We start from the raw sequence: 24,816 nt of genomic DNA, 5'->3' as shown, positions 1-24,816 counted from the left end.
TATTCATTGGAACTATATGGTAAACCTTATGATAAATATATAGGAATTTTTTGATCCAACACAATTATGTATATACACAAGTATGTATTTATTTACAGAAATCAAATAGCAGAGAATAAAGGATATTAGTGAGAAACTGTAAACTCTTAACGCTATTATTAACAGAAATACAAACCTTCAGTGATTTTTGCAATATAGGCTAGCAAGTCTACCTGCCGTGCCTCGTCAGATGATGAAAGAGAACACAGGGGAAGTTCGTCTTGAAATTTGGCAATCATTTCTTTAATTAATCCAACAATGACAGATTTAGGCTACAGAATACACAAAGGGAAAAGTTATGCAGAAATTTTGCTAAGGAATACTACCTTATTAATCTATACACTGTCAGAGTTAGCCGAAAGAATATTAATGCTCTCATTTTTTGAAAACCCATACAAACCCATACAAAAATTACATAGTACCTTTAACTGGAAAACTTAATTCTTTTAAATTAAAAAATACAGGGAGAAGTGTTAAAACATCTCCAAAAATTGCAACAACAGTATAAATGTGTTTAGTAGTAGAGTACCTGTATGTGGGAACAGTCTTGTCTATCTGCCTTTCTAAAATTTTTTTATTTTTAAATAACTGCAGATTTACAGAAAAGCTGGCAAAAGAATAGTACAAAGAATTTTCATATGTTCTCCACTCAGATTGCTCAAATTTTAACATTTTATCTTATGTGCTTTCTCAGTGCCTTTTCCTCTATTTTCTGAACCAACTGAGAATAAACTGAAGATACAACACACCTTCACCCCAAATACTTTAGCATATATTTCCCAAATGAAAAAACAAAACACTGTCCTATACAGCCACTATCAAATAAGAAAATTACTGCTCATAAAATACTTATCTAATCCATTACTGCTTATTTGAACTGGTAAAACAACCTTAATGAAATGCACTTAACCTCTCTGAGCTTCAGTATTATTAGTAATATAATGTGAATAATAAATTCCAATAAATATGAGAAACAAATGAGCTAATGTATGCAAATTATGTTTTGAGTGTAAAATATATGTTTATTATTATTATAAGGAATACTTAAAGTGGTTTGCTCATTTTAAAAATTGCTTAATTCTTCGATCTGAGTTTCACTCTTTATAAAGACAAAGAAGCCATTAGAATAAAAACACTTAAATACTTTTAAAGACCAAGCAGATAATATAATATGTCAAGTTGTCAAGTGTAAGAAAATTTGGGGAGATGGTCACTGTGGCAAATTGGAAAGAGTACATGTACAGTCACTTAAATTTATATTAAGAACATAACAAAACAAAGCAAAACAAAACCTCTTTGCTGTTCAAACAAAATTCCGTAGGCCTACTGCTGCACACTGACTCTCTTGGGGAAAATGTCTGCAATCCTTAGCCTAAGTGACCTCCAGATTCCTTCTAGCTCCAAAACACTATACAATCATATTAATACTATACAATTTAAACTGCATGTGGGACTTAATGCAGTACTTTTTAAATCATAACTCATACTTTTTTGAAGTGAAATATAGCTGATTTACAATGTGGTGTTAGTTTCAGGTATACAGCAGAGTGAATCAGATATAGATATACAGATAGATTATAGACATAAGTATATCTATCTATCTAGTCTCTTCCAGATGCCTTTCATTATAGCTTATTACAAAATATTGAAATATAGGGCTTTCCTGGTGGCTCAGTGGTAAAGAATCTGCCTGCCGATGCAGGAGACACAGATTCGAGCCCTGATCTGCTAACACCCCACATGCCATGGAGCAACTGAGCACATGCGTTACAACTATTAAGCCTGTGCTCTAGAGCCCGGGAGCTGCAAGTACTAGCCACGTGACACAACTACCGAAGTCCAAGCGCTCTCGCGCCTGTGCTGCGTGCGCACCAGGAGAAGGCGCCGCAACAAGAAGCTCGGGCCCTGCAGCTAGAGAGTACGGCTGTATTAAGAAAGACCCGGCACAGCCAAAAATGAATAAATAAATAAACATTAAAAAAAGGATATTGAATATAGTTCTCTGTGCTATCCCATAGATCTTTTTAACCTATTTTTATTTTTTGGCCACACAGCACTACATGTAGGATCTTAATTCCCTGACCCTGCATTGGAAGCGCAGAGTCTTAACCACTGGACCACCAGGGAAGTCTCTATGTATTTTATATATAGTAGTGTGTATCTGTTCATCCCAAACCCCTAATTTATCCCTCCATTCCCCCTAAATGTAACTCTTCTAAATAGGGCCATTTAAATAATGTAAGACTAGTTTTGGCTTATAATAAAGAGGTTCAGAAGAGTAAAGTGAAATTAACACTGTCTGAACTGAAACCAAGCACAACCTTGACTAGATTTTAGAACTACCTCTGAGTATTTATTAAACAAACTATGAGAAGAGATGCCAAAGTAAACCAGAAAGATGAAATAGGGAAGATAAGTTCACACAACAGGGCACAGATGTAAAAAAAAAAAAAAGTTTTTTGTTTAAAAGAGTAAAAATGGATGAAGGAGATAGGCAATTCAAAAATGAAGAAACATACATGATAAATAAATACATGATAAGATTCCAATTTCTCAAGTAACCAAAAAACTAAGCATTAAGGTTAAGACATCAATTTTGTTCTTCCAACTAACAAATTTTTATCATGCCCTAGGGAAAACCACTAGACCATTCAGGTATGACCTCAATCAAATCCCTTACGATTATACAGTGGAAGTGACAAATAGATTCAAGGAATTAGATCTAATAGACAGAGTGCCTGAAGAACTATGGATGGGGGTTCATGACACTGCACAGGAGGCAATTATCAAGACCATCCCCAAGAAAAAGAAACACAAAAGGCAAAATGGTTCTCTGAGGAGGCCTTACAAATAGCTGAGAAAAGAAGAGAAGCCAAAGGCAAAGGAAAGATATAAGCATCTGAATTCAGAGTTCCAAAGAATAGCAAGAAGAGATAAGAAAGCCTTCCTCAATGATCAATGCAAAGAAATAAAGGAAAAAAATAGAATGGGAAAAACTAGACATAAGAAAGACTATCTCTTCAAGAAAATGAGAGATAACAAGAGAATATTTCATGCAAAGATGGGCACAATAAAGGACAGAAATGGTATGGACCTAACAGAAGCAGAAGATATTAAGAAGAGGGGGCAAGAATACACAGAACTGTACAAAAAAGATCTTCATGACCCACAATACCACGATGGTGTGATCACTCACCTAGAGCCAGCCAGACAACCTGGAATGCAAAGTCAAATGGGCCTTAGGAAGCATCACTACGAACAAAGCTAGTGGAGGTGATGGAATTCCAGTTGAGCTATTTCAAATCCTAAAAGATGATGCTGTGAAAGTACTGCACTCAATATGCCAGAAATTTGGAAAACTCAGCAGTGGCCACAGGACTGGAAAAGGTCAGTTTTCATTCCAATCCCAAAGAAAGGCAATGCCAGAGAATGCTCAAACTACCCCATAACTGTACTCATCTCACACACTAGCAAAGTAATGTTCAAAATTCTCCAAGCCAGGCTTCAACAGTACATAAAACGAGAACTTCCAGACATTCAAGTTGGATTTAGAAAAGGCAGAGGAACCAGGGATCAGATTGCCAACATCCGTTGGATCATCAAAAAAGCAAGAGAGTTCCGGGAAAACATCTATTTCTGCTTTATTGACTAGGCCAAAACCTTTGATTGTGTGGATCAAAACAAACTGAAAAATTCTTAAAGAGATGGGAATACCAGACCACCTTACCTACCTCCAGAGAAGTCTGTATGCAGGTCAAGAGGCAAGTTACAACTGGACATGGAAAAACAGACTGGTTCCAAATCAAGGCTGTATATTGTCACCCTGCTTATTTAACTTATATGCAGAGTACATCATGAGAAATGCCAGGCTGGATGAAGCAGAATCTGGAACCAAGATTACCGGGAGAAATATCAATAACCTCAGATACACAGATGACACCACCCTTATGGCAGAAAGTAAAGAAGAACTAAAGAACCTCTTGATGAATGTAAAAAAGAGAAGAGAGAAAAAGCTGGCCTAAAGCTCAACATTCAGAAAACTAATATCATGGCATCTGGTCCCACCACTTCATGGCAAATAGATGGGGAAACAATGGAAACAGTGAGAGACTTTATTTTGGGGGGCTCCCAAATCACTCCAGATGGTGATTGCAGCCAAGAAATTAAAAGACGCTTGCTGCTTGGAAGAAAAGCTATGACCAACCTAGACAGCATATTAAAAAGCAGAGACATTACTTTGCCAACAAAGGTCCATCTAGTCAAGGCTATGGTTTTTCCAGTAGCCATGTATGGATGTGAGAGTTGGACCATAAAGAAAGCTGAGTGCCAAGAATTGATGCTTTTGAACTGTGGTGTTGGAGAAGACTCTTGAAAGTCACTTGGACTGCAAGGAGATCCAAGTCCATCCTAAAGGAAATCAGTCCTGAATATTCATTGGAAGGACTGATGTTGAAGCTGAAACTCCAATACTTTGGCCACCTGATGCGAAGAACTGACTCATTGGAAAAGACCCTGATGCTGGGAAAGACTGAAGGCAGGAGGAGAAGGGGCCGATAGAGGATAAGATGGTTTGGATGGCATCACCGACTCAAGGGACATGAGTGTGAGCAAGCTCCAGGAGTTGGTGATAGACAGGGAAGCCTGGCATGCTGCAGTCCATGGGGTTGCAAAGGGGCAGACACAACTGAGCAACTGAACTGAACTGAATTCATCACATTTAACTGGTAATTTTATTATTTAAATCACCAAGCAACACAAATAATCTACAAGTTCATCAAGTAAACTCCCCATCTAAACTCCACTACTGACAATTTGGTGTGAATCCTTTCCTTTTCTTACTCTTTTTTTTCCTTCTTTTTAAAAGTTTTCTTTATATGAAAAATACAGAAAACCGTAAAACAAAGTGAAATGCATCCACAGTTGCACACCCTTTTACAGTGCATATACAAAATAAGAAATGATAATTCTAACACCACCCTATACTTCAACCTCACTCCTCTCTGATATCCCTGTCCTACAACTTTCTCAGTATATACAAATATATTATAAATTCTTTTCATAAAAGTTTTACTTACAAAACTGAGAGCATATTCTGTATCCATAATAATAAATGAACCACAGGGATAAGCCAAAGCTTGTTTTGTTTTAAAGATAATGCCTTCTTTTACAGCACCCTTTAGAGCAAGGGTGCTATAAACCAGATACCCTCCTTCGCTGATTTCTATAAGTGGCAGAATCACAGATTGTGTCTACTTCTTGGAAGCCAATTTAGGACAATATAAGAATAGCCTTCAAAACATTTTAAAACTTTGATCCAATAATTCCATTCCTAGAGATTTATCATTAGCAAATTATTAAAGATTTATAAGATATACAAACATTTTATATTTACAAATATTTATATTTAAGGATGCTCATCATTAAATTTCTAACAAAGCAATCTACAAATATATCATGCAATATCCTAATGCTGGATCATCAGGCAACCATTTAAAAACCATGTGTTTTGAAAATACTGTCTAATATGGAAAAACGCTCAATATAATGATAGATGAAATATGTAGAATGTGTAATCTGAGGGTTTCTTTTTGTTTTGTGTTTTAAACCTAGGCCATATTTTTTTATTTTTTTACTTTGATTTATCTATTTATTTGGCTGTGTCCCATGGCACGCAGGATTAGTGCCCTGAAACTGTGCTCCCTGCAGTGGAAGCTTGGAGTCTTACCCACTGGACTCCAGGGAAGTCCTTGTGAGAGCTTATAAAAGATATAAACTAGTTTCATGAATCATCGGGGTGAATTTTTAAAACTTAACACTCAGTTAAAACAAGGCATGTAATAGAAGATTATACACAATATGATTAAATTTACATAAAGGTTAAAAACAGGCAAAGCTACAAATAAATATACCTATTACACAAGAATCTTTACAAGGGAGGAACTAGGAAATAATGCCTCAATATTCTGCTAATAGTTCTTCATTTGCTTTATCAAACAGCAAACTACTGTAAAAAGACAGGGAGTAAACAATGGTTGGCTCCCAGACTTGGAGAGAGCAGATTCAAGCAGGCTGCTGTCACCAGGGTGCTGGGACTTGGGTGACCCCCAGGGAGTTCAATTTCAAATTATTTTTCAAGACCAAAAGAAGAATATCACTGAAAGAAAATTCAGTAACTTATTTGTACCATCAGTATCAAAGATAAACATTCAGAAAAATAAAAATTTTCAAAAGAAAATCCAAATTGATCTTACATGGCTCCAGTTTTGGAGATAGGGCAAGTATATTCTGCCTTGAGCATCCACATGCTTTCCAACTAAGATTCCCATATTTGCAGTTGGTTTTAAGAAGCAAATGGGGGGAGCAAAAGGGTGAGAATCCAAAATCCACAAACGAATAGGTATGTTATATGTATTACCTATTTGAGACAAAACAAACACATCTTCAAACAATAATGAAAAGCACACATGTTACATTTACAGTATAGCTACGTGGCATTTTAAGACACAAGTCTAGTCAAATATATAGGTAAAGGCTTTATGTAAACTGAGGCCTATTTCCCAATATTCATCCACATTCACGTCGGAAATATGTTTCCATTAAAGGACCAGCATAACATTTGAGGAAAATTAATCAAGACAATGGCCAGCTTATTCAATTCAATCCAGTAAATATTTATAGGACCTATTATACTAGGAGTATGGGATACAACTTTTTCTCTATGTAACATTCTTTGCTCCACCCAAGTTATTTGTCTACAAGTCTATTTCCCCTTTAACACTATAAATGTCTAGAGGCGACTATATATTATTCATTTCCATGTTCCCTACTACAGTGCCTAACACATTGGATGCTCAATAAAAGTTTCTTATATAAATAAATAATGAATGAATGAATGAACAAATGAAAGATGAATTTGAGACTAGCCCTCAAGGTGCTCATTAATTAAAGATACTGTAATATACAAGCTGGGTTAGATACACAAAACTCAGAGCTGAAAATAACCTTAACAGTCACCTTGTTCAGTGGCTCTTAAATTTTAGTGCACCGAGATAGGAATCAAAGTGAAAGCTCCTCCATGTACATGTACCATGTAACGTGCTATATAACCATGTACATCATGCCTCATTTCAGTTCAGTTCAGTCATTCAGTCGTGTCTGACTCTTTGCAACCCCATGGACTGCAGGACGCCAGGCCTCCCTGTCCATCCCCAACTCCCGGAGCTTACTCAAACTCATGTCCATTGAGTCATCCAACCATCTCATCCTCTGTCATCCCCTTCTTCTCCTGCCTTCAGTCTCTGCCAGCATCATCATCTTTTCTAGTGAATCAGTTCTTCATGTCAGGTGTGAGAGCCAAAATCTCTGATTGCTTTGGTTTAGAGGAAGCCCAAAGCTAAACTCAAGTGCAAAAACTAACCTTAAACTAGAAATCTGATCAATTACCTTAACCCTTCCATTGGATCTCCCGATATTTGTTCCTGCTTTCATAGTCTTACTGCATGTTTTTCAGTGTATTTCAAACACGGCTGCTCAGGAGCAAGAATGCCTAGGTTCAAATCCTAGTTCCACACATTACTAGTTATAGGATTTTAGGCAAGTTACTTAATTCCTCTGTGCCTCAATTCCTTCCTATACAAAAAAGAGTAATAAAAGCTCCTACTTCATAGGACTGTTATGGATAAAATCAACTAAGGTACATAAAATGCTTAGAATAGTACATGACATAGTAAGTACCATGTTGTGCTCAGTTGCTAAGTCATGCCTGACTCTGCGACCACATGGACTACAGTCCGCCAGGCTTTTCTGTCCATGGGATCCCAGGTAAGAATACTGAAGTGGGTTACCATTTCCTTTTCCAGGAGATCCTCCCAACCCAGAGATTAAACCCGCAATTCCTGCATTGGCAGGAGGATTCTTTACCACCAAGCCACATGGGAAGGACAGTAAGTACCATGATGGTTTGGCAATTTTTTAAATTTTCTTCAAACCCATTTTGGAAATAAGCAAGGTATAAATAAAAAGTTGTCTCCTCTACTGAAGAAATCTTTTCTCACTAAGGAAATCCTCTATTTTTTTTCATCTTGCTTCCTTCTCCCCTAAGCACAATGATACTCAGCTCTGCCTGTGTATTAGAAACTCTTTAGGAACTCTGAAATATACCAATACCCAGTCCTTGCCCCCCAAGTTTATGATTCAATGGGACCAGGTCTGGACAACATTTTTTAAAAGCTTCCCATGTAATTCTAAAGGACTCAAAGTCAGTACATAATAGTAATGTCCTGGTATGATTTTTACTATTTTATATCAGCAGTTCTCAGAACCATATTCCTCTTCTAACTTTATTGAAGTATTTTAAAATTTTGTTTTTATTTGGGTATAACTGACATATAACACATTTGTTTCAGGTATACAACATAATGATTCAATATTTCTATATACTGCAAAATAATCGCCACAATAAGTCTAGTTACACCAGACACCATACACAGCACCTAAGTACTTACAGTATGGGAACAGACACAGCTGTTGGTCCAAACTTAACTTTATGATTATAAAGTCATGTGATCACAGCACCACAAAATGACTGACAAGTACTGAGACACATCGTCACATTCCTCCAGAATTCACTCTAACATTATATACTCTAGACCAGTGTTTTTCAAAGGCTGGTCACAATCAATAGCTTGTGAAATTAATTTAGTGGACTGCAAACAATAAAATTTTTAAATGGAATCAAACAGAAAAATACAATGGCAGGTAGTATGGAATGTTAGTTATATACATATATAACTATGCATATAAAAGTATTTCTTATTGTGGATCACAATCAAACATTTACAAGCCACTCTTTAGGCCATGCAATTTTTTTGTTTTGGAGTGGTAGTCCCAATTTCAATGGAGCCATTTTCTAATGTTAATCGCTACCCTTTAAAGAAAAGGAAACTAATGTCTACTGAAGTTATCTTCCTGGTTGATCAAGGTTCTGCTGCCTCCATCAATGCCCCTCCCCAGCAGTATTTATGCATTTTAATATCACACTCATGACAAAGCACGTGTGAGCCTGATTCCCATGGCATCTGGTCCTATCACTTCATGGCAAATAGATGGGGAAACAGTGGAAACAGTGACAGACTTTATTATTTAGGGCTCCAAAATCACTGCAGATGGTTGACTGCAGCCACGAAATTAAGACACTTGCTCCTTGGAAGAAAAGTTATGACCAACCTAGACAGCATACTAAAAAGCAGAGACATTACTTTGCCAACAAAGGTCCGTCTAGTCAAAGTTACGGTTTTTCCAGTAGTCATGTATGGATGTGAGAGTTGTACTATAAAGAAAGCTGAGCACTGAAGAATTGATGCTTTTGAACTATGGTGTTGGAGAAGACTCTTGAGAGTCCCTTGGTCTGCAAGGAGATCCAACCAGTCCATCCTAAAGGAAATCAGTCCTGAATATTCATTGGAAGGACTGATGCTGAAGCTGAACCTCCAATACTTTGGCCACCTGATGCGAAAAGCTGACTCATTTGAAAAGACCCTGATGCTGGGAAAGATTGAAGGCGGGAGGAGAAGGGGATGACAGGGGATGAGATGGCTGGATGGCATCACCAACTCAATGGACATGAGTTTGAGTAAACTCTGGGAGTTGGTGATGGACAGGGAGGCCTGGCGTGCTGTAGTCCATGGGGTTGCAGAGTCGGACATGACTTAGCAACTGAACTGAACTGAACTTGTAAGATTTCACTACTGGTATTCTCTCTGCCCTTCTTCCTTCTTTCTCATTCCTTTTTGTCAGCAAATGCCCTGCCTCCTAGCCTGCCCATTTACTTTCAGTAATCCATTACCGAAGATTCAGAACTCCTGGTAAAGTCGTTGGATTAAAAGTAATTATATCATAAGAAAATAATTTGAGTTAGCTGTAAATAAAGTTCAGATGGGTATGATACACATCTCTAAAGAATGGGTGAATGAAGAAAAAGTGTATCACAACCTTGACACAATCTGGAGGGATAAGAAATAATCCAAAAAATTTCTGCAGGTATATATTAGGAAATAGCAACAGAAGATTCACCTGCAGATTAGGACTGGGTAATGGGAGGTTAGATATAAGCTTAACCTCATCTTTTCTCAACTGTTTGAATTTTTTTAGCATAAACATGTGTTTTTAAAAATTTTATTTGATAAGACTTGGCCTCTATTTTAAAATTTTTTATTTATTTATTTTTGGCTGTGCTGGGTCTTTCTTGCTGCACAGCTTTTCTCTAATTGCTGTGAGCGGTTGCAGTGCACGGGCTTCTCATTGAGGTGGCTTCTCTTAGAGCATGGGCTCTAAAGCACTTGGTCTTCAATAGTTGTGGCACATGGGCTCAGTAGTTCCCAGGCTCTACAGCACAGGCTCAACAGTTGTAGAGCATGGGCTTAGCTGTCCTCAGCATGTGGGATCTTCCCTGAGGAGACAACAAACCCATGTCTCCTGCGCTGGCAGGTGGATTCTTGACCACTGAGCTACCAAGGAAGCCCAGTATGTATTATTACATTAATAAAACTAGTAACCAGAATAGAGCAACAAAGGCAAGAAATAATAATGGGCACTTACTATGTGCCAGGAACTGTAAAAGCCAAGAGCTTTATTTAAGAGCAGCATATTTAATCCTCAAAATTCTAGAGTTAAGCTCTACCATTGGCCCACTTTACAGACGAGAAAGATAATACACTCTGACCTCCTCCTATCAGCTTAGAAATAACTAGTGTGCATCACAAGGAGTTGATATAATTCTAGTCAAAAGCAAAAGGGAAAAAAAGGGTGTACTACAAAATGGAAACGTATTACATTACTACCTTGGAATTACTACTAGCATCAGAATCAATGACTCTACAGCTCCAGGAAGATGCAGAGGGCCAGCAAGTGACATTTTAAGATAACTTTTATGCCCTCTTGTTACCTCCCTACAGGATTTAACAAGCAATGATTCATTTAAATCCATAAGTTCCTCTGTCGATATGCAACTACCCTTGAAATCACAGGGGTTGCTAAGAACTATGAATTAATAGTGATTTAGTTAGTGATTAGTTAGTGATTTTTTTTTTTCTATTTAGGCCAATACTTAACTATTTTACCTGTCAGGTCATCTGAAAATGTGTTGCTTTTTTTGAGTTTTAATGGGCTCTGTGTTTTAAAAATTTCCTATTGGAGTTCTAAGTTCCAGTCTGATAACCAGCTATGTGGGCTCAGATAAACCACGTGACCAGGATTCAATTTCACCTATAGAATAGGGATAATGCTACATCATACAGAGGCAAAGGAAGGGGAACAAAACATACAATGGGGAAAAAAAAGGTGGAACCCCTGCAGTTTGCTATGGAAAGCAGAGTAAACTCTTCACAAGCACAGGCTTATGTCTGTCCAGATCACTTGTGTACCTCAAAACCTAACAGGTAGTGGGCAGACAGCTGACATTCAATAAGTAAATATCTGTTGAACTGAACTGAATTTGTTGATATTAACACCTAGGCCTTCCTTCTCTGGGACAGCATTCTGCTATATCCAGTAAGGTTCAGTATAGATCATTTACATTTTAAGTGAGGGAATTCCCTGCCAGTCCAGTGGTTAGAACTCCAGGCTTCCATTGCTGGGGGCCAGGATTTGATTCCTGGTCAGGGGAATGAAGATCCCACAAGCCACATGGTGTGCCAAAAAAATTAATTAAAAATAAATAATTACTTAATTAAAAATCAACCAGCTTTTTAAAATGTTCTTTAAAAAGTACTTTGAGAATGTTTTGGAACTAAATGAATACAAGTTCTAATTAAATTGCTCTTTTAGAAAATTCCCACATTTTCTCAACTTCCATACTTACCCTGATATATCACAGGAATAGTACCAGTGAAATTCAGTAGGTCTTTCTGGGAACTATCTTTGAAAACTAGAAGAAAAAAAAAAAGTCCCAAAAAGTGCAATCAGAAGTAGGAAGAACTGTATTACTAATGGGCATGCATGTACATACACACATACAGAAACACACAATTTGTAAATACCATAATCTACGAATCAGTAAATACATTGACAAGGGCAAAGTACTAAATGATGTTCTCTTAGAAAGCAGAGCAGGTAGGTGAAAGAACACAGGACTTTGATATTAAATCCCAAGTTCTTGGCCTGCTTTCCTACTTAGAGGTGATGGAAGAAACTTTTACATTTTGAGATATGGGGAAGTCATCCTGGCTCATACATTATTTAACTTAAGCTTTATGCTAACTAGAATAGCCAGTTTTGTGGCCCCTTAAACATACATCATGTTAAATTTGTTTTAACAGTGAAAGAAAAGGATACATTGTCCAGAAGCAAAGAATGTTTGTTTTGAAGACAGAGATAAATGCCCCTCTTCCCTAAAACATCAATGCTAGTACTCCTTCAGTGATCAATCCCTTCACAGGTGTCAAGGCCATGTTGACTCACTGTGTGTATGCTCACGAATGTTTTTTTTGAAACCTTGAAGGAATGAACCCCTGTCACATTTGATGCTCTTTGTTCTGACATATAAAACTGTGCTAAAAACCATGCTTCTTCAGACTAGCCCTTCAAAACTTTATGAGAGGCTGTCTCCTAAGCTATGATCCTCAGCTTGGCTTGAACAAAACTCCTTTCTGAACTTCCCTGGTGGCTCAGTAGCTAAGAATCCACCTGCTAATGCAGAGAACACGGGTTCGATCCCTGGTCCAGATACCCGTGAGACTGCAATCAAGCTGTGCACACACTACGGAGCGTGTACGCTAGAACCCTCGAGCCACAACTGCCAGCCAGTGCACTACTGAGGCCTGCCTCGCCTGCAAAGAGAGCCGCACAGTGAGCGCCCACGCGCACGAGAAGCCCACCACGGCCGCAACTACGAGAGAGCAAAGCGATGAAACCAGCACAGGCATAAAATAAAATAAAATCTTTCTATTCCTATTACAGACTGTTTATTGATTACTTCCAGCAACAGAGGCATATGACTTTTGGTTAGTCTCTTTGACCCTCAGTTTCATCATCTGTAAAATAAAGACTGCACAAAGTGTCACAGGATCAATGAGCATGTGAACCCATTATAAATAAAGGATTATAAAATGTGTGGACGCTATCATATAATTGTCAGGTCTAAGTAACATCAGTTAACAATCACTTTCAGATATCAGATTATAAATTTTATAATCAGAAAAAAAGGTTTTATTTTTGGAAGTGACCTTTCAGAAAGATTACTAATAATCTTTGACTTCTCAAACTCCATTATTCTCAACCTTTTTTCAGTCTTCACATTCCTGAAGATTCAACTTATCCATCAATAATTGGAACACACTGACGGACAGCTAATGCCCTATTTTCTGACCTGGATACAGAAAACACTACATGTGGTTTCTAACTGTCAAACTGCCTTAGAACAAGGTCCTTTTAAGACCTCAGTAGCTAACTATACTACTTGGGCAGTGTAAGAAAAAAGTCTAAATAGATTTGATGACTTATCAGAAAGGGAGAAGAGGAAAAGCTAGGCTAACAGAAAACTCAAGGCCAAGAGTGCACATAAGTACACATATTTACCTTGAACCATATTTGAGTGGAAAACAACAGCAGGTGAAGGGGTCACTCTCAGGCAAAAACTAAAATGGACAGAGGAGTAGAACAGAGATTGTTTCTCAGGGACACAGAACAATCTGGAAATGTGGTACAGAAACTACAGTCATTGTCCAAGCAAAGTATTCAAAATGCCAAAAGAGAAATGATTATAATAACACATGACCAAAACTGTCTTCAGGAACAAAATGTACATTGGCAATATTAATTCTATAGCTTGAGGGTTTACTGGCACCACAGCTCATTTCTCTAGATGAGAGAAAAGAGATAAAGAATTAACTGGTACAACAAAGCTTTAAATCTATAAGATGAAGGAAGACATCATAAAAGAACATTTATTATTTAAGCAGAGGGCAAGATGAACACGAGTACAAGCTCTAAGCCCATGCCTAACTAGCTGTGTAATCGTAAGCAAGTTATTTAAACTCTCTGAAAACTGAAGATGATAATACTCACCTCACAGTTCTGGTTGTAAAAGAGTATGTAAAATAATATAGATAAAACATTTGGAAACATATTTGGTGTTCAACAAATAGTAGCTGTTAAATCCCCCATCCCAGGCATTTATGTACCAGATGCCAGGGTGTTATTCAAGAAAGGCAAGAAACACATGGGCCAAAATCTAATCATTTCTTTCCACACATAAAATTAGCTATTCTTTGGCCATCATGAAAAAATCTACAAACAATAAATGCTGGACAGGGTGTGGATAAAAGGGAACCCTCTTGCACTGTTGGTGGGAATGCAAATTGATACAGCCACCATAGAAGGTGGTACAGATCAGATCAGATCAACCGCTCAGTCGTGTCCAACTCTTTGCGACCCCATGAATCGCAGCACGCCAGGCCTCCCTATCCATCACCAACTCCCGGAGTTCACTCAGACTCACATCCATCGAGTCAGTGATGCCATCCAGCCATCTCATCCTCTGTCGTCCCCTTCTCCTCCTGCCCCCAATCCCTCCCAGCATCAGAGTCTTTTCCAGTGAGTCAGCTCTTCGCATGAGGTGGCCAAAGTACTGGAGTTTCAGCTTTAGCATCATTCCTTCCAAAGAAATCCCAGGGCTGATCTCCTTCAGAATGGACTGGTTGGATCTCCTTGCAGTGCAAGGGACTCTCAAGAGTCTTCTCCAACACCACAGTTCAAAAGCATCAATTCTTTGGCACTCAGCTTTCTTCACAGTCCAACTCTCACATCCATACATGACCACAGGAAAAACCATAGCCTTGACTAGACAGACCTTTGTTGGCAAAGTAATGTCTCTGCTTTTGAATATGCTACCTAGGTTGGTCATAACTTTCCTTCCAAGCAGTAAGCACCTTTTAATTTCATGGCTGCTATCACCATCTGCTGTGATTTTGGAACCCAAACAAATGAAGTCTGACACTGTTTCCACTGTTTCCCCATCTACTTGCCATGAAGTGATGGGACCAGATGCCATGATCTTAGTTTTCTGAATGTTGAACTTTAGGCCAACTTTTTCACCCTCCTCTTTCACTTTTATCAAGAGGCTCTTTAGTTCCTCTTCACTTTCTGCCATAAGGGTGGTGTCATCTGCATATCTGAGGTTATTGGTATTTCTCCCACTCTTGATTCCAGCTTGTGCTTCTTCCAGCCCAGTGTTTCTCATGATGTACTCTGCATATAACTTAAATAAGCAGAGTGACAATATACAGCCTTGACGTACTCCTTTTCCTGTTTGGAACCAGTCTGTTGTTCCATGTCCAGTCCTAACTGTTGCTTCCTGACCTGCATATAGGTTTCTCAAGAGGCAGGTCAGATGGTCTGGTACTCTCATCTCTTTCAGAATTTTCCACAGTTTATTGTGATCCACACAGTCAAAGGCTTTGGCATAGTCAATAAAGCAGAAATAGATGTTTTCTGGAACTCTCTTGCTTTTTCCATGATCCAGCGGATGTTGGCAATTTGATCTCTGGCTCCTCTGCCTTTTCTAAAACCAGCTTGAACATCTGCAAGCTCATGGTTCACATATTGTTGAAGCCTGACTTGGAGAATTTTGAGCATTTACTCAGCCATAAAAAGGGACACATTTGAGTCAATTCTAATGAGGTAGATGAACCTAGAGTCTATGATACAGGTAAAGTAAGTCAGAAAAACAATTATCGTATACTCATACACATATATGGAATCTAGAAAGATGGTACTGACAAACAATGGAAAGCTAGTGGAGGTGATGGAATTCCAGTTGAGCTATTTCAAATCCTGAAAGATGATGCTGTGAAAGTGCTGCACTCAATATGCCAGCAAATTTGGAAAACTCAGCAGTGGCCACAGGACTGGAAAAGGTCAGTTTTCATTCCAATCCCAAAGAAAGGAAATGCCAAAGAATGCTCAAACTACTGTACAATTGCACTCATCTCACATGTTAGTAAAGTAATGCTTAAAATTCTCCAAGCCAGGCTTCAGCAATATGTGAACCGTGAACTTCCAGATGGTCAAGCTGCTTTTAGAAAAGGCAGAAGAACCTGAGATCAAATTGCCAACATCTGCTGGATCAAAGAGTTCCAGAAAAACATCTATTTCTGCTTTATTGACTATGCCAAAGCCTTTGACTGTGTGGATCACAATAAACTGTGGAAAATTCCAAAAGAAATGGAAATACCAGACCACCTGATCTGCCTCTTGAGAAACCTGTATGCGGGCCAGTAAGTAACAGTTAGAACTGGACATGGAACAACAGACTGGTTCCAAATAGGAAAAGGAGTTATGTCAAGGCTGTATATTGTCACTCTGCTTATTTAACTTACATGAAACGCTGGGCTGGAAGAAGCACAAGCTGGAATCAAGAGTGCTGGGAGAAATACCAATAACCTCAGATATGCAGATGACACCACCCTTATGGCAGAAAGTGAAGAACTAAAGAGCCTCTTGATGAAAGTGAAAGAGAGTGAGAAAGTTGGCTTAAAGCTCAACATTCAGAAAACGAAGATCATGGCATCCGGTCCCATCACTTCATGGCAAATAGATGGGGAAACAGTGGAAACAGTGGCTGACTTTATTTTGGGGGGCTCCAAAATCACTGCAGATGGTGACCACCACCATGAAATTAAATTAGTCCTTGGAAGGAGAGCTATGACCAACCTAGATAGCATATTAAAAAGCAAAGACATTACTTTGCAAACAAAGGTCTGTCTGGTCAAGGCTATGGTTTTTCTAGTAGTCAAGTATGGATGTGAGAGTTATAAAGAAAGCTGAGCACCAAAGAATTGATGCTTTTGAACTGTGGTGTTGGAGGAGACTCTTGAGAGTCCCTTGGACTACAAGGAGATCCAACTAGTTCATCCTAAAGGAGATCAGTCCTGGTGTTCATTGGAAGGACTGATGTTGAAGCTGAGACTCCAATACTTTGGCCACCTGATATGAAGAACTGACTCATTTGAAAAGACCCTTATGTTGGGAAAGATTGAAGGCGGGAGGAGAAGGGGACGGCAGAGAATGAGATGGTTAGATGGCATCACTGACTCAATGGACATGAGTATGAGTAAACTCCAGGAGTTGGTGATGGACAGGGAGGCCTGGCGTGCTGCAGTCCATAGGGCTGCAAAGAGTTGGACGTGACTAAGCAACTGAACTGAACTGATACGTAAAATAGATAGCCAAAGGGAATTTGCTGTATGACTCTGGGAACTCAAACGGGGCTAGCAACAACCTAGAGCAGTGGGATGGGGAGGGATGTTCAAGTGGGAGGGGGCATGGGTAAACCTGTGGCTGATTCATGTTGATGTTAGGTAGAAACCAACACCAGGGACTTCCCTCGTGGCCCATTGGCTTAAGACTCCATGTTCCCAATACGGGGTGGGGTGCCTGGGTTCAATCCCTGCTTAGGGAATTAAGGTCCCACACGCCACAACTAAGACCTGGTAGAGCCAAATATATTCATTAAATAAATAAATAAGAATTAAAAAAAAAAAAAAAAGAAACCAACACCATACCGTAAAGCAATTTGCCTTCAATTAAAAATAAATTAATTAAAAACAAAACAAAAATTAGCTATTCCTAAGAAATACTTCAATTAACACCCCAAATTTCCCAATACATGAAGCTGAATTTGATATATTTTCTTAACTCAAGCTAATTCAAATACAAAACATACTCATATAAAGTTTTCAAAACTCTGTGCTTTGACTAATTCATAAGTCCTGAAATCAATTTAGTCAGTCTTAATCACCATTTGTTTTCGAATGGGATGGAATAGAAAATGCCAGAGTGTACATAATATTTTAGTTATGTATACATGGGATTATGATAGAAAATGGATTTCCAAGTGTGGACTGGGGTCAGAAATTTTGAAAGATGAAGAAGTAAAATCTTTCTCAGGTAACCAGACTCTATATTAAGCTAAAAAGATAACTAAAACGTTATTAATTTATTAGCAACCATATATGTGATAATCAAAATAATGGCCTCTGAAGATGTCCAAAACTCTAATCCTTGGAACACACATATATATATTACCTTGCTTGGCACAGAAACTTTTTTAGATACAATTAAGTTAAGGACCCTGACAATTTCCCTGAGGAACTTATCCTGTATGATTAGAGTGGATCTAAGCTAATCACATTTGGTTCTTTCTTTTTCATTATTTATTTATTTTTCACTGCGCTGGACCTTCATTGCTGCACAGCCTTTTCTCCAGTTGTGGCCAGTGGGGGCTACTCTCTAGTAGCAGGGCGTGGGCTTCTCACTGCAGTGGTTTCTCTTCTTGCGGAGCATGGGCTCTAAGGCATGTGGGCTTCAGCAGTTGCAGCACATGGGCTGAGTAGTTGCGGCTCCCAGGCTCCAGAGTACAGGCTCAATAGTTTGGTGCATGAACCCATGCTCCCTGCATTGGCAGGCAGATTCTTTACCAATGAGCCACCAGGGAAGCCCCACAATTGGTTCTTAAAAGCAGAGAACCTGGGTTTCCCCAGTAGTCCAGACAGTAAGAATCTGCCTTGCAACACAGGGGACACCAGTTCAATCCCTGGTCTGGGAAGACCCCACATGACCGGGGTAGCTAAGCCCACACGCCACAACTACTGAAGCCTGAGAACTCCAGAGCCCGTGCTCCACAGCCAGAGAAGCCACCACACAGAAAAGCCCAAGCACCACAACTAGAGAGCAGCCCCTGCTTGCCGCAAGTAGAGAAGGCCGTGAGAGAAGGCCGTGCGCAGCAATGAAGACCCAACACAGCCAAACAGATTAAAAAAAAAAAATTTTTTTAAGCCGAAAACACTTCCTGTGGAGATTTGTGAAGGATGGTCAGAGAGATGCAAATTGCTAGCTTTAAAGATGGAGGAAGGTGACTCTGAGCCAAAGAATATGGGCGACCTTTAGAAACTAAAAAAGGTAGAGTCTTTTTTGCCTTTTCTCTTTTTTTAATCTCCCAGAGCCTCCAGAAAGAAACTAAGACCTACCAATGTTTCCAACCTACAGAGACTTATGCTGGGCTTCTAATTTACAGAACCGTAAGATAGTAAATTTGTTTCAAGACACTAACTGTGTGCTAATTTGTTACAGCAGCAATAGGAAACTAATACAATACAAATTTTATTAACTTCAAGTTTCCTTAAAAACCACAGGTCATAAAGTGTAGCTCAGAATCAGGGGGTAAAAGAGAGAAATGAGAAATTATAACACAGTTATAGCTCTCTAAGAACAAATAATTAATAGTTTACTAATGGAGCAAAAACTAGAGTAAATGATTCTTACCATACGTATCCATGGAATATCTGAAATGTGGGAAAAACATGTTTACGTTCTTCAGTTCTTCCACAGTTAAATCCCTGAACTTGTACTGAAAAGAGAAAAATGAACACAGAATAAGAATAAAACTATAGGCAATGGAATAATTACAAATTAACATTTAACTGAACACTTACTATGGGCTAGGCCCTGGGCTCTGAGTTTTACAATCATGAATAGTATTTGCTTTAATAACAACCCTGTGAAGTAGGTAGGGCTTATAACTGCTCGACTTTATAGAAAACGAAAGCTAGAGAATCAAAATAACTTGCTGAGTTAGATAGCAAGTGAAACCAGAGCTCAAACCCAGCGCCTGGGCCTTTAATATCTATATGAAATTACACTCCTGACATCATGGTTAAAGATCCACCTCTCATGCCTGAATACCTCATTCACTTGAGATACCTTGAATTTCCCTTCCTGGTACTATAACTGAGTTTCAAAGAAAGAACAGAAAGCATGCAAGGGTTTGCAGTCAGGCTGAAAGAACTGCCTCCTCATTCATTCAGATGTAGTCTCAGAAACACTACCTTGGTTGCCCTGTGGGTAAAATCATTTAACTTCCTTGATCTTTTCTCATTGGCAAAAAGAAGGAGACTCCTACACTCCACCTCTTAGATTTGTGCTGGGGATTAAATGAAAAAAAAAAAAAAAGTATATTAAGAGTCTATTACCATTTTGAAAATGAAATTGAGAAAACAATCAAAAAAAAAATAAAATACTTAGGAATACATTTAACAAGATGCAAAACAGACTCTAAAAACTACAAAACATTGTTGAAAGAAATTAAAGTGGGTCTAAGTAAATAGAAAGACATCCCTTGTTGCTACATCAGAAAACTTCATATTGTTAAGATGGCAATAGTCCCCAACAGATTCAATGATCAACAATTCACATTAAAATCCCATTTGACTTTTTTTTTGCTCATTTGCAAAAATTCACATAGCGATCTTAAAATTCATATGGAAATTCAAAGAACACAGCCAAAACAATCTTAAAAAAGAACAAAAAAATCAGAAGAGTCATACTATAATCAAAAGACAAGCTACAATAAGAGAGACAGACAATATGTGGGAGAGGATGAGGAGAAATCAGAACCGTCTACGCACACACCACTACTGGAGGTAAAACGGTGCAGCTGCTGTGGAAGCGTCTGGCAGTTCTTCAGAAGATTAAAGAAGAGTCACCATTGTTGTTGCTCAGTCGCTAAGTCGTGTCTGACTCTTTGTGACCCTATGAACTTAGCCCACCAGGCCCCTTTGTCCGTGGGATGTCCCAGGCCAGCATACTGGAGTGGGCTGCCATTTCCTTTTCTGGGGGACCTTTCCAACACAGGGACCGAACCCACATCTCCTGCAATGGCAGGTGGATTCATCACCACTGAGCCACTAGGGAAACCTGTTAGAGTTACCGTATGACCTAGCAATTCCACTCTGAGGCATATACCCAAGAAAAATGAAAACATGTCCACACAAAAACTTGTGCACAACTGTTCATAGCAGCATTACTTATAACAGTCAATAAGGAAAACAATCCAAATGTCCAGTATGATATATCTATAAAATGGAATTCAGCCATAAAAATGAATAAAGAACTGATATATACATGGATAAATCATGAAAACATTATACTAAGCAAAAGAAAACAGACAAAAAGCCACATATTAAATGACTTGCATATAAAGTACAAAAATAGGCAAATCCATAGAAACAAAAAGTAGATTAGTGAGTGCCTAGGGCTGGAGGTGACTAGGAGAAAATCAAGAATAACCTCTAACAGATCCTGTTTCCTCTCTCTGAATCTTTTTTTTTCCATGTACAAGATCAATTTTTCATGTGCAAGAGAAATAGCTCTACCACCTGGCAACTTCAGCAGGAAAGTATGAAAATCTTATGATTAACATTTGTAAAAGTGAGGTATTAAATGAAATGTGTGTACAACCCTAAGTGCAGACAGGAAATGATGAATCGACAACATATCTAAGTTACAGAAAGGCCTCGGAAAAGAGCTGTCTACAATTCATGTTAGAGCCTAGAACAGTATAGGAAAATAGAGGGAAGAAAGAAGGTCATTTTAGGAGAAGGTCATTTTGTTTTGGGGAAAAAATTTGGCAGCAGAAAAAGCATATCATTTTATTAACAACTTGAAAACAGAAAACTCTTACTCATCTTTGTATGTTCCCCACAGCAATTTGCACAGGGCATGCCTTCAATAAATGTAGGCTAACTGGATGGCAGCCAGCGAAGAGACAGAGTCATACAAGTAGAGTGGATATAGAAAGCAATTATGATCCACAGGGGCATCAATCACTAAGATCACTAAAATAAAGGGTCGACCTGTATTAACTACAGCAGGGTAAACATGAATCCCAGATTCAGTGTTCCTGATTCAGTGAAATCAAAAGTGAATGAAATCATCCCAATTCTAAACACTAAACAAATGTACAAAAAGCTGCACTGATGTCACTTGGATTACACATTTATTATGAATCATATCATTTCTCTTTTGTTTTCTACTTGATATTATATGCTGTTTTCTACATTCTTAACATCCTCTGAGAATATAATAATTAATGGCTGCATAGGGATATATATTAAAATTGATCTAATTGCAAAGTAATATGAAAGTCTGTTGAAAAAGAGCAAAAGCACTCTTTGTTACAGCTTGAAAACCCAAATATCACTACTAGTCAAATAGGTGATTTTCATTCTTGACGAAAAAGATCTATTTTATCTGTTAAAAAATATATATATTACGGAAAAATCCCTAGAGGTCCAGTGGTTAGGACTCCATGTTCTCACTGCCACAGGCCCAGGTTCAATCCCCTGTTGGAGAACTAAGATCCTGCATGCCTTGCAGCATAGCCAAAAAAGAAAAAAAAAAAAGTCATGTCACTTTTAGTCTATATGAAATAGAGTATCTTCTTAGTGTAATAGTAAATATAATCCATGACTATTAACACATAATCCATGACTATTCCTATACCACCTAAGTCTGTGTAACATTCTATAAAGATATACCTCAGACAATGCCATTTGCTTAAAGGGTGCAAGCAGCAAACTAAAGAGGAAAACTGGCCCATGAAATCCTAAAACTAAAACAATTATACTATCATAAAAATCATTATGACTGGGGTTTCCCTGGTGGCTCAGTGGTAAAGAATCTGCCTGCCAATGCAGGAGACATGGGTCCGATCCCTGTTTCCATATGCCAAGAACAACTAAGCCCACGTGCCACGCTATTGATTGAGCCTGTGCTCCAGAGCCTGGGAGCCACAACTACTGAACCCACGTGCTGCAACTGCTGAAGCCCATGCGCCCTAGAGCCGTGCTCCATAGCAAGAGAAGCCACCTCAGTGAGAGGCCCATGCACCGAAACTAGAGAGCAGCTCCTGCTCACCGCGACTAGAGAAAAGCCTGTGCAGCAGTGAAGATCCGGCACAGCCAAATAAACAAATAAATAAAATTATATATTAAAAAATGGGTACGACTGAAAAACTGAGAAGTTACTAACATTCAATCTTAATCTGCTCCACTGCAATATGCTTATTTAGTAGACTGATATTTATGAACATCAGAGTACTCCTGTATGACACTGCTCAAATGTTGGACACTGAGGAGTATTTTATGGCATCATTTCATTTTTTTAAACAAATTAAGCATTAAGGAATCTTATAAATTAAGTCCAATCCTATTATTTTATGAGTGAGCAAATCTAGGTTAAGTTACCTGTTCAAGGTAACTCAGCCAGGGAAGGTAGAAATAGAAATTAGGGAACCAGAAAATCTTTCCAAACCTAGTATATAATATATACTAAAGAATATATATATATACACACACATAAACATATATGTACATATATACACATTTTGAAAAATAAACACTTATAAACCAACCTACCCTCCAGTGCTGTCCAGCAAAACTTTCTGCCATAATGGAAAAGATCACTGTGTGTGCTGTTGAATACAGTAGCCACGTGTGGCTACCGACACTTGTGGCTGGTGTGACTTGAGAAACTCAAGTTTTAATTTTATCTAATTTTGATGAATGTAAAAAGCCACATGTGGTGAGTGTCTACCATACTACTGGACAGCACAGACCTTTCCAATCCCATCACATCTGTCTGGGTTTTTCTTCTCTCAACCATTCAACTGCCTACCTTAAATTGTATAGTCATATTCCTCTGCCTTTCCCCCTCCATAGTTTTTACCATATTTGTGTGCATCCTTAAATACCACTCTCTCTTGCTTAGCTGCTTCTTGGTTTAATTAAAATATAATTTTGTATATAATCTCCAACTTTTTTCCTGAACATACTGTTTCTAAGGTTCACTCCTATTGCTGCATGTTGTAGTATTTCATTCATTTTCACTGCTGCAGAGTAGTGTTTTCCATTGTGTGAATGAATATAGAACTATCTTTCCATCAATGAACATCTGGATTGTTTCTAATTTTGAATTATGAATAATTCTGCAAATGTCTCTTGCTTCATATATTATGAATCATCTATGGTATCTACTTAGATGTGCTGCTGCTGCTGCTGCTAGGTCGCTTCAGTCGTGTCCGACTCTGTGCGACCCCATAGACGGCAGCCCATCAGGCTCCCCCGTCCCTGGAATTCTCCAGGCAAGAACACTGGAGTGGGTTGCCATTTCCTTCTCCAATGCATGAAAGTGAAAAGTGAAAGGGAAGTCGCTCAGTCGTGTCCGACTCTTAGCTACCCCATGGACTGCAGCCTACCAGGCTCCTCCGTCCCTGGGATTCTCCAGGCAAGAACACTGGAGTGGGTTGCCATTGCCTTCTCCATCTACTTAGATGTAGAAGGACATAAAATAGACATAATCAAATTAATTTTTAAAAGCCCAAGCTGTTTCCCCAAATGGTTAAATAATAACCATTTAACCAACAGTGGGGCTTTCCAGGTGACACAGTGGTAAAGAATTAGCCTGACAATGCAAGAGACCCCTGGGTCAGGGACATCTCCTGGAGGAGAAAATGGCAACCCTCTCTAGTATTCTCGCTGGGAAAATTCCAAGGACAAAGGGGTCTGGTGGGCTACAGTCCATGGGGTCACAAAGAATCAGACAAGACTGAGCAACTAAGTCACCCACATAGTGAGAGAAAATGGTGTTTTACCATGGTCTCAATTTGCTTTTCCATGGTTACTAATGGATTGGGCAAACACTCATTTCCCTGTTGTCTTCTTTTATTTTTCAAAAAATGATTATTCATGCCTTTTGTCCAATTTTGTATTGGTTTTAATATTGATATGTAGGCTAATTTATATATTCTGGATACCAATACTTTCTCAATTATGCATTACAATATTATTCACCAAGTTTGTATTCTGCCTTTTCACTCTCTTCATGGTGTCTTTTTATACATAAAAGTTCTTAATTTGAATGCAGTCAAATTTATCAGTCTCTTCG

General features: G+C 38.5%; 1 protein-coding gene across 7 annotated transcripts in view; it reads right to left on the bottom strand.

Moving 5' to 3' along the window:
* Positions 1 to 24,816, bottom strand: part of UEVLD (UEV and lactate/malate dehyrogenase domains) — a 67,014-nt gene that overhangs the window by 30,255 nt on the left and 11,943 nt on the right. For 4 of the 7 annotated variants that reach the window (XM_024987070.2, XM_005226749.5, XM_059882862.1 and 1 more), the window contains exons 2-5: positions 19,357 to 19,441; positions 11,897 to 11,962; positions 6,291 to 6,454; positions 176 to 311 (exon numbers count right to left, since the gene is read on the bottom strand). In XM_024987070.2, the coding sequence (XP_024842838.1) occupies positions 176 to 311; positions 6,291 to 6,454; positions 11,897 to 11,962; positions 19,357 to 19,441 (451 nt within the window). Of the gene's footprint in view, positions 1 to 175; positions 312 to 6,290; positions 6,455 to 11,896; positions 11,963 to 13,611; positions 13,671 to 19,356; positions 19,442 to 19,919; positions 20,015 to 24,816 lie in introns of those variants that run through there. The other 3 variants (XM_010820874.4, XM_059882863.1, XM_059882864.1) reach the window with 3 other exon arrangements.

This window comes from Bos taurus, chromosome 29 (assembly GCF_002263795.3).
Source record: "Bos taurus isolate L1 Dominette 01449 registration number 42190680 breed Hereford chromosome 29, ARS-UCD2.0, whole genome shotgun sequence".
Taxonomy (NCBI): domain Eukaryota; kingdom Metazoa; phylum Chordata; class Mammalia; order Artiodactyla; family Bovidae; genus Bos; species Bos taurus.
This window is presented reverse-complemented; position numbering and strand designations above follow the sequence as displayed.